At 38.6% G+C, this 17,041-nt stretch overlaps 1 protein-coding gene across 1 annotated transcript in view; it reads right to left on the reverse strand.

Annotated features, from left to right (window-relative positions):
- Nucleotides 1-17,041, reverse strand: part of LYST (lysosomal trafficking regulator) — a 461,445-nt gene that overhangs the window by 422,859 nt on the left and 21,545 nt on the right. Inside the window, exons 4-5 of the mRNA XM_075200948.1 lie at nt 16,682-16,772; nt 4,628-6,638 (exon numbers count right to left, since the gene is read on the reverse strand). Coding sequence (XP_075057049.1) covers nt 4,628-6,638; nt 16,682-16,772 — 2,102 coding nt within the window. The remainder of the gene's footprint in view (nt 1-4,627; nt 6,639-16,681; nt 16,773-17,041) is intronic.

Genomic DNA, 17,041 nt, shown 5'->3' on the forward strand with positions numbered 1-17,041 from the left:
AGAAGTCTGCAACCAATCACGTCGGCTCTGAGGGCCAATAACATCACCTACAGATGGGGCTTCCCGGTGAAACTGCTGGTTCACTACGAAGACTCTACTTATGTTATTTCCTCCGTGGAGGCAGGCATAAAGCTGCTAGAGGAGTGGCATATCTCCACTCTGTCTGGATCTTCTGCAGGCAGGCCCCCCCCCACAGTCTGAATGGTCCCAGGTTTCCAGAGACTGAGTTGTATCCCTGTTCTCTATGTTGAAGTCTCATGGGATCTAATCCCGATTTGATAAGTATAACCATAAGTAATATCAGTTATTCTGTTTGACTAAGATATGTTTTAGCCAGTTTTACAAGTCTGGGAGGTGGTTGCCGGGGTACCCATGGAGGTAGAAGCTTAGTCTTGCGTCCAGGGCCAGTTGCGCCCAGCAGTGGCCCGTCCGTTTGCGGGAGGCTGGTTCTTTCGCAGGGAAATGGGCCAGGAATGGTCTGCTTCCATGGGGGTCCGGAGGTGGCTGCGCCCCATTGAGTTTGCGCTAGATCTATCTATGTGGTTGTTGTAATGTTTTTATATTTCCTCTTGCTGTTTTTTTGGGTGTTCCCCGGGTGGGAATTTGTTCCAATCACACCCCCATATGTTAAATAATTTGTCACACTCTTACCCATGTGGAAAATACTCTGACCCATTTCCTCGGGTCAGTCCATCCCACTACTATTTCCTTCGTTCCCTCTCCCCCCCCCCCCTTCTAATGCCCTCCTTCTTCTTCTCAGTCACTACAGACCTAAATTTCTAGAGCAATATCTACCCTCGTTCTGTAAATCGTTTCACCATGACCCTCTAGAGTATGGTTAAGTTTTATACTTTAAAACACTAAAGGTCTTAACTGCGCTTAGCGCTCACCACATTTCATAAACATAAAGCAGACGTTGTGGCTCTCCAGAAAACCCATTTCTCCTCCCATGCCCCACCGCAGTTGAGGGACTCGAGATTTCCGTTAGGTTACTTTGCAAACGGCCCTTTTAAAAGAAATGGTGTGGCTGTTCTCTTTAGCGCGTGTGTACACTTTCAACTTCACTCAAAATTAGAAGATAAGTCGGGGAGGTACATCATTCTGACAGGTCTCCTAGAGGATAAGCCAATAACTCTAGTTTCATTATATGCGCCAAACTCCCGTCAAATTCCCTTCCTGAAGGCCCTGTGTGAAGAGGTACAAAAAGTCAGAAAGGGTCACTTGGTGTTATTGGGAGACTTTAATTTGACTTTGGACCCGAAGGTTGATAAGTCCAGGCCTCAGAGGTCATCCAGTCCTGACCCTACCCTTGGCCCCTCTACTGCTTTCCGTAAGCTCCTAGCGGAATAAGACCTCTACAATATCTGGCGGGCGCAGTGTCCTGGTGCTCGAGAATATACCTTCCACTCAATGGTTCACAACACCTATTCTAGGATAGATACGATTTTGTCGGATAAGTGGACACTCCAGCATACTGATTCCATCAATATCCTCCCTATTACGTGGTCTGATCATGCTCCGATGGAGTGGTCCTGGAGTCTGCATATTGCCAGAGCTCCTCCAAGACCTTGGCGTATGCCGGCCTACCTACTCACTTCACCGGAGGCTTGGGCTGCTCTATCAGAGGCATTGTCACAATATAAACAGTTAAACAACCCAGCTGACACTTCCCTTTCGACACATTGGTGTGCCCTGAAGGCGGTTGTTAGGGGTGCTGCTATTCAAATCGGGGCCTGTTTAAAGAGGCAATACCTCCTACGCCAACGATCACTCGAGTCTGACATAGCGAGATTAGAGCTCCACAACCAAACACGTCCATCTAAAACCTTACAAAGGGAAATAAATGAGGTGAGGAAACAGCTAAATAATATTTTCATATCTCGCATGAAATCCTTCTTAAGTTGAGGCAAAAATTCTATACAATGGGTAATAGGGCCAGTCGTCTCCTAGCCCGAAAATTAAGAGGCAAGCAAGCTAGGAATCGTATTAAAGTATTGCACGGTCCTAGAGGTACCAGAAATACACCATGCCGGGGCTACTCTGCGAAGTCACCCTTCTAGCACGAAGAGTTTTTGCTATTTGCTGGCAGCCTAACACTTCCACTGTGAGATTGCATTACCTTTTTGGGAAATGCAAAGCTTTTCAAAGCTTAAGGCATTGCAGAACGTCGCAGTCCTCATTTTAATCTATGGGGACTGCGCTAAGAAACGTTAAGTGGGTTTATGGCAGAAGAAACCTTTGATTTCTCCTTCCAGAAACCATTCTAACATGTTGCGATTGACATTTTACGGAGAAAACTGCTCTTTACTCCCTTTTAAAGGTTGACTGCAGTTTAATACATAGACCTCTCTGTGTGTCAGATTTTTATTTTTTTTTACTCATAGGACATCTTATGATGGAATGTAGGCTTATATTACACACATCTGACTCATGTATGATCTTTTTGCTTAAAATTGATATATTGACGGTTTCTGTCTTACCTGCATTTTTATATTGATAGTGTGATGAAACCTTCATTTGTATTTGTGACACCATTTGTGGGTATTAATATTTGGTGCTTGCAATGTGAACTTCATACAAATATTTTTTTAAAATAAATTCATGTACCCCAGTTGATAGTATGCAAATTTTTACAAATGTTCTGCCTTCTGATGTTGATATAAACATGTATTAAATGTGTTCCTGATCCTCTTGAGACGGATATTTGAGCAGACATATCTGTCTCAAGAGAGGATTAGGAACACATTTAATACATATTTATATTAATATCAGAAGGCAGAAAAATGTTAACAGTTTGCATTAAAAACTATAAAAAAGAGCTTTCATGTCCACTCCCTTTTCTATTAACTATTATTGTAACAATGTTGCAGCTTTCTGCAAAGTTGTTATCCCTTATTGCTGCAAGATTGCACAAGTTATTTAAAAAATAAATATAAAATATAGAGCTGGCGGCCTTAGGGGACAAGGCGACTGCAACTGGGCAGGCACAGGTCATCGAGGCATGGTGCCAAGTGGGAAGGGAGCCAGCCATGGAGCCTAGCGGGGGAGGAGCCCCGTAGGGGGATCAGGAATGTCATCTCTACCTTGCCCTAAATTTGAGGACTGTGATGGGAATATTGATGAGCACCTGCAGGTATTTGAAAGGACCTGCAGGCTACACAATGTACCCAGAGAGGAATTAAGGGGTTAAGCATCTAGCACCCACACTGCAAGGACGTGCAGTGGAGACCTACCGTGGGGTGCCCTCAGAGGACTGGGCGGACCTTCAACCAGGTGAGCAAATAAACATCACCTGCTTGAAAGACCTGCTTGGGAACTTCTCTATCCCTGTGACCTACAGATTAAACCCAAAATCTAATCGGTTCCCGGCTGTTTCTGAGGTTTGGAGCCAGCATCTAGTACCACCGCTCTGCCCGCTACCCAGTAGCTCTGGCGAGTGCGATAGGCCAGGGGGAATTCATCCACAGCAACCCTGATGCATAGGAAGAGGTCAAGAGTACCAGCCCAGGTACAGCATTAACGGGGTACACTTGCAGCATCAGTTACCCAGAAGAAACCCGGTACTGGATGCCGATAAGGAGGCAAGTGGTGGCAGCTTTTGTAGGCCCTCCTACTGCGGTTAGAGGGCGCATTTGGCATAAAGAAAGGGAACGATGGCAAAGTAAGCCCAGCTGGTTCCCAGCAACAACAGACAGGGTGACATAGGCGGTCCATCCTGTCACAACCTATATATTTTTTATATATATATTTATATATACACACACATACACACAGTAGTGGAAGTGGGCTTGTAGACGGTGGTATGCCATACCGGCACTTCAACTGTCTTCATTGTAAAACATTTATGAATTTCCACTTTGATAACTGAATATACATGGGCAGGGGGGAAAGTAACCGTTATATTAGCCTAGGGCGGCTGGAACCCTTAGTCGGGCCTTGGATGCACTAGCAGTTACCCCCACTGCTGGCTACTTCTTCCCATAGCAAACGGGAGGTGGGGAGGCAGAGACCAAAAACGAGGCAGATATCTAGAAATAAATTTATATAAAAAGTTTATAGGCAGCCACTCAGATATATATGATATACGAGATGTACTGTATATAGCAATTATTTACCAAGAGAGAGTATTTTGCAATTTTTAGGGCTAGATTTACTAAACTGCTGATTTGAAAAAGTGGTGGTGTTGCCTATAGCAACCAATCAGATTCAAGTTGTCATTTTGTAGTATATACTAAATAAATGATAACTAGGGGCATTAAGGATCTTAAATGAAGAGGTATCTTATTTCAGTCTCCTGGACAAAACCATGTTACAATGCAAGGGCTGCAAATTAGTATTTTGTTTTGCACATAAGTTAAATACTGACTGTTTTTTCATGTAGCACATATATATCAACTTTAAATTTCAGTGTACAAATACGCTATCAAGTATTTGTGTGCTACAGTCAGTATTTAACTTATGTGCAAAACAGAATACTAATTTTGCACCCCTTGCATTGTAACATGGTTTAGCAAGGATCTGAATGGTTGCTATAGGCAACATCTCCACTTTTTCAAACCAGCAGTTTAGCAAATATACCTCTTAGCGTAAAAAAAAATAGACAGACAAAAATACACTCATCACTAACCTGGATTTCAGTAACTCCGGTAAAACATTTAAGTAAATCTTAAGTACTTCTTCCGGCAAGCAGGTTTTATGGCAGCTGTCCGTTTGGCTGCATATTGTAGAAATTCCCTTTTGTTGAGAATCATGAGCCATCTCCACCCCTCTTTGCAAGACTCCACTAAAAATAAGGGAGTATAATTTCCACTTAATGACTGCATTTCCTTTTTGGATTAGGTGGCAAATGTGGTCAGCAATATGCAAACTCAGTACTGGATCATTGTCAAAAACAGGTCCTCGATAGGCTTCCAAAGAATCCCATTTCCACATCATGTCTTCTGATCCACTGCTTGGTAAAACACCTTGAAACCTAGAAGATGTGCCACACAAATCTGTAACTGAGGTGCAGTCAGTTTTGCCATGAATTGTATCCTGCAATTCAGCTAAATGGTCACCATCCATAAAACATATGTTGCAAGACACTTGTTTAACAGTTGGGGAATGTTCGCCTCCACCCAACTGATCCAATACAAGATTTGTAAGGATAGTTTGGATTTGGTGTTGCACATTTTTTAAGACTGGCTGCTTAAAAGCATAAAGTAGTGGCGTGATAACAGATGAGGGATCCATACAACAGCATATACCAACATTCTGTATACATAAGAGAATCTGTAGACATGTACCAACGTCTGATGCTCTCTGAAGTAAATGCAAACACTGATGTGCACAAACTGCAATGCAACAACTCCTTTCAGGATAGAGGACGTCTCCATGCACATCCTCTTCAAAAGGATTCTTGAAGATTTGGCTCTTGAACAGAGAAACTGGAAGCCCTGAAAGGTCTCTGTGATGATGCATAAAGTGTGAGAATTCACATCGCCGATGCCTTTTTCTTGTACACGTTGACTGATGGAGCTGCTCAGATTTAACTTTTTTTATTACACCGATTATTTTTGTTACACTACTAATCAGTACTAATACATGGTTTGCAGCCTGAGAATAGAGATCTTTGTATTGCAGACCTATATATTCCATTTGTAGGATTGTGTTTTCAAAATGATCAAATCCACTATTCTGTATAAAGTCATGCAAAAGCTCAATAGCTTGACTGAAATAAAGAGGGTTCGGAGCCGCACACTTAAGACATGATAATATGATCTGCAAAACGCCTTCAAGGAGTTCAGGTATCAAAAAAGCGTGATGTTTATAGATAGGTAATTTTAATTTGTCCACAACTTCTTGCACTAATTGGTTGTGGTATAGTTCTGGGTTCTCATTTAAGTATGATTTAAATTTCAAAGATGTTCTTAATAAATCAGTGAGATTTTTTCGAAGGTTATCAGGCATAACATCCTTGCAGCTAATGTCTACACACAGAAGACATAATATGGTACGGAACAGCATTCTCTGCACTAATGCAACAGGCTCCTCTGTCCAACTTTTTAACAGTGTTCCCCTTACTGGTGCATAGCAATCACCAAAACCTGAGAGACATTCTATTAAAGCTGGAATGACACAGGCAGAAAGTGAAGAACTATGATTTAATGTTATATCAAATTTGCAAACTTTTTCAAGCAAAGACAATAGTATTTGACAAAGATCAAAAGGGGAGGTTTTCTTATTTTGCATGTTGCCAATTTCTTGTAATGCATTTGTCTCACAATAGCGAATATCCAGATTTGGTTTACATTCAAAATTCTGCAGTACTGAACTTTTATCAGTTATGCCAGAATCCTGAGTATTGTATACAGTAGGTGGTTTTAAAGGTTGTGGATGTCTCTGCTTAATTACTGATGAGGATTTGTCATCCAAGGTTGCCTCAGAATCTGAAGAAGACAGCAATTTTTTTCCATCCTTTAGAGAATAAGGGGATATGTTTTTGGATTGACGTCTTGGTTTATGGGGCAGCAAGTTGACATTTAACATTTGCAAACAGTCCAAATGGGAAACCCCTTCAGGATCAGATTCTCTCGGAGGTTTCGGCTGATTGTCCTTTGTAGAAAATGTTTCTATTTCAACAAAACCTGGATTAAAATCTGAGAAAACACAAAGAAATGTGCAATGAATAAGATCTAGTGAGCATGGTAACATATTTAAATAAATAACTATTTTAAATTGTAAATCAGCAGGGAAACCAGGATAAACAGGTCAGAAGATGTCTAGAAAACGACCTGTTTCTTTTTCATGATCCTGTAACGCTATCATTGCATATTTAAAGGCACTTCCCATTTACCAGAGAACGTATATAAAAGAGCTACTTCATGCAGAGGCAAAACACGAACAATTATTATTGTTTAAACTACAACAGCTGTCACTGCATTGTGGTGGAAGCATCAATTTTAGACTATTTCTCTGATGGACTCCCACATTTTATAACCTGTGAAATACACAGTAGCATTATGGGTGAATTTAAGGGAAAGTAATTTTTTTTGCATCAATATTTTTATTGAACATTTTCAAGATATATGGGGTACAGAAAAAAAAAAAAAGATGGGAAGAGAAAATACAAACAAAGGAAAACACATAGGGAATCCCCGCGCAGGGGGAAAGGAGTCACTCGATTTAAAATAAGGCACACTATATAAACAATGTACATTTAACAGTTACTGATAAAAGAAAAAGAAAAGAATGATACAGCAAGACACATAAACCTTCATTTTGGCCAACCAAAGAAGTTTCTACCATGGAAGGGGTATCAGGGGGTTGGAACTGATCAATAGGCTGAGGGGATTCTATGAGGGCCGCTGGAGAATGGGCTGCTGGGAAGTCGGGAGTATCTTGAGGAGCCCCGGGGCCATCTGTGATGTATTCATGTCACCTAAACCATCTCATGATGGGAGCTGATGCAGATGAGGAATAGGGCGTATCTGTAGTTTCCATCTCAAAGCTATACTGTATCTTAGAGATGATTTGGGTAGTGGTGGGAAGGGCCTGAGACTTCCAGTTTTGTGCTATTGCTGCTCTAGCAGCTATCAATAAATGGCCCAAGAGGTACCGATCATGCTTCGGAATGGAAGTCGGGTAGACATGGATAAGAGCTAGGGCTGGGTCTAGAGCAACAGGAGACTTTAAGTCAGTTGAGATCAAAGCAAATACCTCGACCCACAGCGGCTGAATCACTGGGCATGACCAGAAAACATGGAAAATATCGGCTATTTGGGTACATTGGCGCCAGGAAAATTTTGATTGACTTGGCCAGAACCTGTGTAACCGCTCCAGGGTAAGGTACAGCCGGCTGAGAAGCTTGACCTGCATCTCTGTATGATTAATGCATTTGGACATACAGTAGGAAGTTACATAATTTCTTTTCCATTGTTGCTCAGTGAGCATTAAATTCACATCCATTTCCCACTGGGTTTGTGCAGGAGTTTTAGTTGGGGGTATCAGAGAGTAAATGTAGTGGTACCAAAACGTTATTTCACCTCTACTACTACTCTTTGTCAGTCTATTTATAACAGATGATGGAAGCAAAATGAGAGAGTAGGGGGTCCTAGAGACAGTTCTGACCCAATGACTGATTTAAAAGTACCTATATGTTTCTGAGGATGGCAAGCTATAGCGATCCTGGAGCTGAGAAAAGGAAAGAAAAAGGCCTTGGGCAAACAAATCTGATACTGAGGAAATACCTCTGGCTTTCCAAGCCGCGAGGTTTAAATCTGAGATGTGTTGACCCACTGCCTGGAGGGAGAGATTATGAGATGGGAGTACAAAGCTGGCATGCAGCCCAATGATTCTATCCCACACCTGCATGGCATCCGAGATGGACTGTAACCTATATAAGACAGATGGGCGGACCGGCCTGGGTGTCCAGAGAAGGTCCAACAACGGATAGCTAGGGCACAAGGCTCTCTCCAGATCCACCCATGGCTTAGAGGTAGGAGGGAGTACCCAATCCCGCAGGTGGCTCAATATACAAGCCTCTTGGTAATAAGTTAAGTTAGGAAGCATCAGTCCCCCACGCTGTTTAGATAGGGCCATACGTTTATGGGAGAGAAGGGGGCGTTTCTGCCGCCACACACATGACATCATTAGCGTATGAAATCGGGCCAAGGGAAAGTAATTTTGACGCAGGAGGAAGGGTTGATCAATGGTGATAATTTAACTCCTTCTATGGACTTACCCAGTTGACTACACGTGAAAATAGTCCCTATTGATTACATATTTACACATTTGCCATAACCCTCATTAACTCCCCATTCCTTTTTCCCGACAACCATTTTTTATCTTAGTTTGATTCCCCTCAGACCTCCTGACCTTTAGCATGTAGTGAAACCTGAACTCCATTAACTTGTAACACCTCACTGACACTTTAAAAACTGTTAAAAGAAAGGATGTGATCACTAGCCTCTTTCCTAACATGCTGACCTTCCAACACAGATATAATCTCCACTCCACATTTAGCCCCAATATTTTTCTGAGTGCATTTCCCATTGGCTATTACTACTGATATTACTATTACTAGTATTCTTGATATTGCTCCCAATATTGCTTTTATTATTATTATAATGCACTCCTTCCTGCACCTCTTCCCTCTCTACTCTGCCCTCATACCCTATCTATTTACTGTTGGATTCACAGGTTTCTCAAAATATTAGTTACTTATTACAATACAAAAGGATGGACACATTGTAATTTGTGAATGCTTTTTTCATCCTTTGATGAAAATAAAACAATAACAGAAAATAAATAGCCTGCAAAGCTCCCTATTTCTGTTTTCATGTCATAGTGCAGCTACAGAAAACTGTAAACAAAACAAATACATCTGCCTTAGATCAAATATCCCCTTCCACTGTCCGCAGCTCAGAGTGTTACCGATGGAAGCCTTTACACGTCAAACATGTTACCTCCAAAAATGATAGAGGTCCTCTTAACATTAATGGAAGAAGTTTTTCAGATTCCCCTCATTATGAGCACATACACCCATAACCAAGAAAAACAGAACTACTTTACATCTCAATTTCTCCTTGACCAGTTGTAAAAAAAACAACCTTTGTACTTATGTTATTTTGTGATCTGGTTGAATGTTCTAAACCCCTATGTATGCTGCTCAACCATTGTGGTACTTTATAAATAAAAGATAATAACATCCCAGAATCCTGGCTGTGACACACAAATCAAGGGACAACGCGCCTCAGAAAACTCTGAAATACATTGCTCCCCCCCTTATTTCTTTAAGTAGCAAACAATTCTGTTTTCAACTCAAAAACCACGCTATGTCATTAGACAAAACATATCCCAGCATAATCTTGGCTGCACAGAATCTAACAATACCCAAACCAAGGCAAGGTACAGTGGATATGACTCAAAAAGATTTCATACATAAGTTAATATCACAGGCGCAAAATCAAATATGTTCTAAAATTTTGCACGTGTCTATAAATGACAGTACACATACGCAATCAGAATTGTTGCTTTAATTTCCAGAATAAATAAATATTGTCCAGCTGCAGATTTTGCAATAAAAAGAGATTTTACTTCATTTTTAGATCTTAAGTTACATAGTTACCATACAGGAGACAGACCAGGATTCTTAGTAGAGTGCCTGCACTCAATTGACTGCAGGTCAATTTAAAAATTTTACAATGGTGGGTGTGTTTACAAAATGATGTCATCACAGAGGTCAATGACTTACAATGAAACCGCATTACCTTCACGGATCTATTTTCTCAGAAGAGATATTTGCACAAGATATAGTTCCTAGCCTTTTCACAGTATTATACCAGCAATTCCTCAATATATTAATATGTATTATAACAATAACATATAATAATATTGTAAATAAGGTTGCTAACACTTAATGTTATTATTATTATTATTATATATACAATTTCAACACAATCCTTCATAAATCAAAGTATCAGTCAACAGGTTGCCTTTGTTCAAAAAATATATAACGTCTTTTTCCTCTCATAATCAAAGGTAACTCCTACAGTTCATATTCTTTGCAGAGTCTCTCCGTCTTGATAGCATAAAAAAGAGAAAAAGGAAAAAAAACGTAATATGGTGAAAGAATTTTATAACATAAGTACTGAGTAAGGAGCCCAACACCCTTTATCAATAGACAGGCACTCGGTGTCTTTGGATATTACTTAATAATGTTCACCCAATCCGTGAAACATTTCACCAGTTAATCTTATAATGATGGGGTAATCGCCCCTACATAAACACTTACTCCGTATACAAGGGGATAAGCGCTTCAACACAAACTAGACTATCCAGCTGTTCTTAATCAGGCTTGTTCCCTACGGTATTTCACTTGTCCATGTATTCCATAAAAACAAAGAAATAAAAGATCTAGTGCATTTAACTTTAAAACAGCACTAATTTATTCTCCATAAGACTAAATATCAATTATATATGTCATACACAACCATCCTCTACTTAAGCAGCATCTTATGTACTCCTACCAGGACTTCTCGGGTCCTTTTCCAGGTGTATCTGATTAGCCCTTCTGCCTCAACTATATATAGCAGCTGACCAATCAGGGAATGGAATACAGCGACATAGCCAAATGGCATAATAAATAATAAAAACAATAAGATCTTGTATAATACATACAGCGGTTACATGCAAATACCATTTCAATATCATATTACTGTTTTCTGATCATTACTAATAAAACATACTGAAAGACAGAATATCTGTCAGGCAATATATGACAGGCAAGGGAGAGACTAACGATTGACATTACTTAAAATTCAGATCACAATAAGGATAAAAACATTTGATTTTAAAACATTAGTCCCGCTTTTATTGGGCACCGAACAAGCCTTTACTGTATGAGAAAATAAGCAAGTAATAAACAAATGTTCTTAGACCAATAGGGAAACTACTGCCAGTTTCTCCTTAGGAGTATATTTCAACAATGAAAATCCCCTACCCACCACTCCTTTACCATCTACTGCTTGTATCATCCCACAATCAATCATTGACAACCTATTTGAATGAATATTCCTAGCAATAAAGAGTATTACTTGAAAGTTACCTATAACCTAATTTCGCATTGCAATTGAGCTTTCTCCATAGAACATGTCTGCTTTATATTCAAAAGGGATGATCTCAAGGGGTATATACAGTCATGGGCAAAAGATTTGAGAATGACACAAGTACATACATGGAACACAGCCATGTAAAAAGAATGGTACTAAAACATCCTCCAAGAGCAACTTTTCCCAACCATCCAAGAACAGTTTGGTGATGAACAATGCCTTATCCAGCATGATGGATCACCTTGTCATAAGGCAAAAGTGATAACTAAGTGGCTCTGGGATCAAAACATAGAAAATTTGGGTCCCCAGACCTTAATCCCATTGAGGTCAATCCTCAAGAGGTGGGTGGACAAACAAAAACTCACAAATTCTGACAAACTCCAAGCGCTGATTAGGCAAGAATGGGCGTCCATCAGTCAGTATGTGGCCCAGTCAGTGGATTGACTGCGAATTGCAGAGGGCTTCAAAAAGAAGGGTCAACGCTACAAATATTGACTCTCTGCATAAACTTTATGCAATTGTCAATAAAGGCCTTTGACACTTATGAAATACTTGTAATTTTACACTGAAGCAGCAAACTTTGTGAAAACCAATATTTGTGTCATTCTCAAAACTTTAGGCCATGACTGCATATACTAAAAAAATTATGCAATGTGCAATATGAAAGATTTTTTGAAACTTTTTTTTTTTAAATGTAGATAATGAAGGAATTTTTTGTGGTTTGATTCATTTAAGCTCCAAATCTATATTTAACCCATTCGGGTGCAAAGATTTAAAATTATAGATACTCTCCATTTCAGTCATTGCCAACCTCTTACCTATAGTCCGTAGTGTTTTACCTAAGAAAGAGAGATTAAGCAACATCAAAATATCAGGTTTTCATAGGTGTGGCAGTTGACTACCATGTAGAACCATAAAAAGTAGTACTTCAAAGATCACTAATTATAGATCAACTACGAATGGTTCGGAGCATGCAATTAAAGATTTCATTATATGTCATACAAAGGATGCTATTTACTTGGTGCAATGTATATGTGACAAACAATACATTCGAATAACTAGCTGGGGTTTGAGAATTAGACTGTCAGAACATCTACGGAACATTAAAAAAGGTAACATGAATCATTCATTATCGCCGCATTTTAAAGCAAAGCATGAGTGCAATGTTAATTCTATTAAACTTTTTTGCGGTATTAAAACAGTTAAAGAAAACTGGAGATGTAATGATTTAAATAAGAGGTTGGCAATGGCTGAAATGGAGAGTATCTATAATTTGAAATCTTTGCACCCACATGGGTTAAGTAAATTTTGAGCTTAAATGGTTCAATCCTTCATTATCTACATTTAAAAAAAACCTTTCAAAAAAACTTTCATTTTGCACATTGTATAAAAATGTTCAGTATGTGTATACCCCTAGAGCTCATCCCTTTTGAATATAAAGCATATGTTCTATGGAGAAAGGTCAATTGCAATGCAAAATGGGTTTATAGGTAACTATCTCTATCAAGTACTACTCTTTATTGCTAGGAATATTCATTCAAATAGGTTGTCAATGATCGATCGTGGAATGATACAAGCAGTAGATGGTGAAGGAGTGGTGGGTAGGAGATTTACATTGCTGAAATATACTCCTAAGGAGAAACAGGCAGTCGTTTCCCTATTGGTTTACGAACATTTATTTATTACTTGCTTATTTTCTCATACAGTAAAGGATTGCTTGGTGCCCAATGAGAGCGGGACTAATGTTTTAAAATCAGATATTTTTATCCTTATTGTGATCTGAATTTTAAGTAATGTCAATCGTTAGTCTCTCCCTTGCCTGTCATATATTGCCTGACAGATATTCTGTCTTTCAGTATGTTTAATTAGTAATGATCAGAAAACAGTAATATGATATTGAAATGGTATTTGCATGTAACCGCTGTATGTATTATACAAGATCTTATTGTTTTTATTATTTATCATGTCATTTGGCTATGTCGCTGTATTACGTTACCTGATTGGTCAGGTGCTACATATAGTTGAAGCAGAAGGGCTAATCAGATACACCTGGAAAAGGACCCGACAAGTATGGGTTGAAACGCACTGGTGGTGAGTGAACGGGTCAAGCAGCCTGTCTTCCGCCCGGATCTCTAAGGAGGTGATTGGAAGTATTTGCCCAGGATTATAACATCTAAATTCTGACCACTTCACCTTAGTCTGGTAGGAGTACAGAAGATGCTTAAATAGAGGATTGTTGACATCTAATTGGTTTTTAATCATATGGAGAATAAATTAGTGCTGTTTTAAAGTTTAATGCATTAGATCTTTTATTTCTGTTTTTATGGAATACATGGACAAGTGAAATACCGTAGGGAACAAGCCTGATTAAGAACAGCTGGATAGTCTTGTTTTTGTTGAAGCACTTATCTCTTTATATACGGAGTAAGTGTTTATGTAGGGATTGATTACCACATCATCGGAAGATTAACTAGTGAATTTTTTCACGGATTGGGTGAACATAATTAAGAAATATCCAAAGACACCGAGTGCCTGTCTATTGATAAAGGGTGTTGGGCTCCTTACTCAGTACTTATGTTATAAAATTATTACACCATATTGTGTTTTTTTTCCTTTTGTCTTTTTTATGTTATCAAGACGGAGAGACTCTGAGAAGAATATGAACTATAGGAGTTAACTTCAATTATGAGAGAAAAAGAGACGTTATATATTTTTTGAACAAAGGCAACCTGTTGACCGATACTTTGATTTATGAAGGATTCTGATGGCGTATGTGAACTGACATATGTGTAAAGTATTAGAACATAATTTAGTTTTGCTTCTGTGCTATATACTTATGTATGAAATTATTGTACGGTTAAATAAGTGATAAGTGGCACTTCTTGATATATTTAGGCAGTAACCCAAATAGGAGAACTAAGAGGAGGTCACACATATATAATTATATGTATATAATTTTATATACATATTTTGTATTTATCTTTACATGACTAGAAAAGATACTCCAAATGCACTGCCTTTACTCACAGCTCTTCGATTAGTACTCCATGCAAAGACAGAGCTTCATGTCACCCAACGACAAACAGCGCAATTTATTCCTGCCCAAGTAGAATGCTTGTGGCACCCATATCATCATCATCATTTATTGTCTAGAGAAAACAAGATCAAGGCAATGGCCATCCTGATGAGTAGATGATTCTATCCACTGCGAGAGGTCAAGTGAGGATGTTAGAGAAAGTAGTTTGGAAGCATCTTTGGAAGGTGGGTTATCAATGGGGATGTTGAAATCACCCATGATGATGGTGGGGATATTTGAAGATAAGAAGTGAGGGAGCCATGCAGAAAAATCCTCAATAAATATCAAGGCAATGTATATAGGCGGTAAAAGTCCAAAACAATGCCCTTTATTTTCTGCAATTAACAATTAGAGGATAACGTGCATCATCACATGGGCCTGTTTGTGTAATGAAAAGAAGATAGCACACACAGACCAACTGCAATCATCTTCCAACTACCTTATCTATATTGTTATTACAAACATTTCAAGTCACAACTTTGATCATGGTCAAGTGAAAAATTGCTGGACAGATGTACAGTAGGATAATTTTTTTTGGGAAGGAAAACAACATCTAATACAGCTCAAAAAAAATATTAACATTTCACACCATTACCAATCAACAATTAAAAACAGAACCAGATACACTTTTATTAAACGGATATCCAATTTTGGTTTTCTTAATCTGAATACATGTGGGTCCATAAGCAGCAAAATCCAAAAGTTACCTTTAGTTCTAGAACATTAATCAGTGATAATGATTGTTAGTCAACTTCAAAAACAAATCCAGGGGGTAAATGTATCAATCTGAGCATTTTGCAAATTTTGACTGTAAAGACATTGCCATTCTAAATCTGCCCTGCAAAGTCATTGAATACCAGCGAGTTGCAAAATGCACAGAATGATACATTTACCCCCAGGTGGTTTTCAGGGAAAAGAAGTGGCTCATTACAGAGGTGGCTATTTTTAGGTGCATTTCTTAATTCTGTATACAGTATATTCACTGAATTCTCCTTAATAACTGGTTGCCCCCACCTAAGTTTTTACTGACCTTTATCCAGTGTTTATTCTCGATTGACTTCTGTGCTGCCAACCGCTTAAGACTGGATAATTCCCAAAAGCCAATACACTTAAAAATACACTGCTGGCAACTTATTTTTTTTTAATTATTTTCCATTGATGTCAATGGCTATCTCCCCCAGCTCCTAGATTTTGATGATCGACTCCTACATCCTACATTATTTTGTAAACCGATAGGCTGATCCTCCTGAACATGGATGGCAATATGTGGTGCTCCAATCCTGTTTTCAATCAGGTAACCTTTTTTAGCTGATAAAAAATATTCCAAAAGTGTCCGTGTACAGTGAGCGTTAATGCTAGAGAGCAGTGATTGTGTATATTAAAATCCTTTAACTCAATGTTATAAGCAAGCTCTAATTATCTTTTTTCCTTCACTGATAAAAAAAAAATGATAATCTGCTGATAGAATGTGCCCATGTATTAGCTGATTGACAAACAGAATTTCAGTGTCACAAATGCAGAAAGATATATATAATTAGTTTTCCATACTCATTTAAACAGTAGTTACAAAACAATCGTATTTCCCTTTACTAGTGTCCTGGCAATTAGAATGCTAAGAAAGGAAAAAGAGGCTGGTGAGAAAATGTGAGCATGAAGACATTTATGGAATCAAATAAGAGCTATGCAACCGCATAAGATTTCATGGCAACAGAGTCTTGGGGTTGTCAATTACAGAACCAGATGTGTGCAAAATAACGATATATTATATAAAAAACAAACATAGAACTATACAGACATTAAATTACAAAGCACTAGGGAACACTGATGAATATGGAATAAGGAAAAGCTACAGCAAAAAGCAGAGATATCTGAGAGCTCCAGAGCCCAGATTATGGAATTTCCAGTACACTAAAAAAAACAAACCCAAATAAACCATGACTCCCTGTGTTTTTACTCTACTTTAATAACTGTTTTGAATGTGTGAAAGCTAAACATTTTATTATATTGAGCTTACCTCTTGTCATTTCTTCATCCACTGGAATCTTCCAAACCAGAGGTAGAAGAGATAAAATAAGAGTAATCAGTTCCTCTCGACATGTTAGATCCTGTATTAAAAACAAAATTACAATTTATTAAGACAAATAACTTAAAATGTTAATTCCGGAGTACCAAATGGCTATTGTTACAGCAAAGAAGAACTGAAAAAAAAAAAAAAAAAAGAGACAAAATTATGTTAACGTAATTTGTTTGATTTTAGTTTTCTCAAAAGGACTCCATGGCAGCCATAACCAATCAGGTTAATTTCCTATAACTAAGCACAGACAGGAAAGAAAACACCTGAAACTATATAATGTGATTTCTCATCTTCCTTAAT

Source organism: Mixophyes fleayi, chromosome 3 (assembly GCF_038048845.1).
Source record: "Mixophyes fleayi isolate aMixFle1 chromosome 3, aMixFle1.hap1, whole genome shotgun sequence".
NCBI classification, from domain to species: domain Eukaryota; kingdom Metazoa; phylum Chordata; class Amphibia; order Anura; family Limnodynastidae; genus Mixophyes; species Mixophyes fleayi.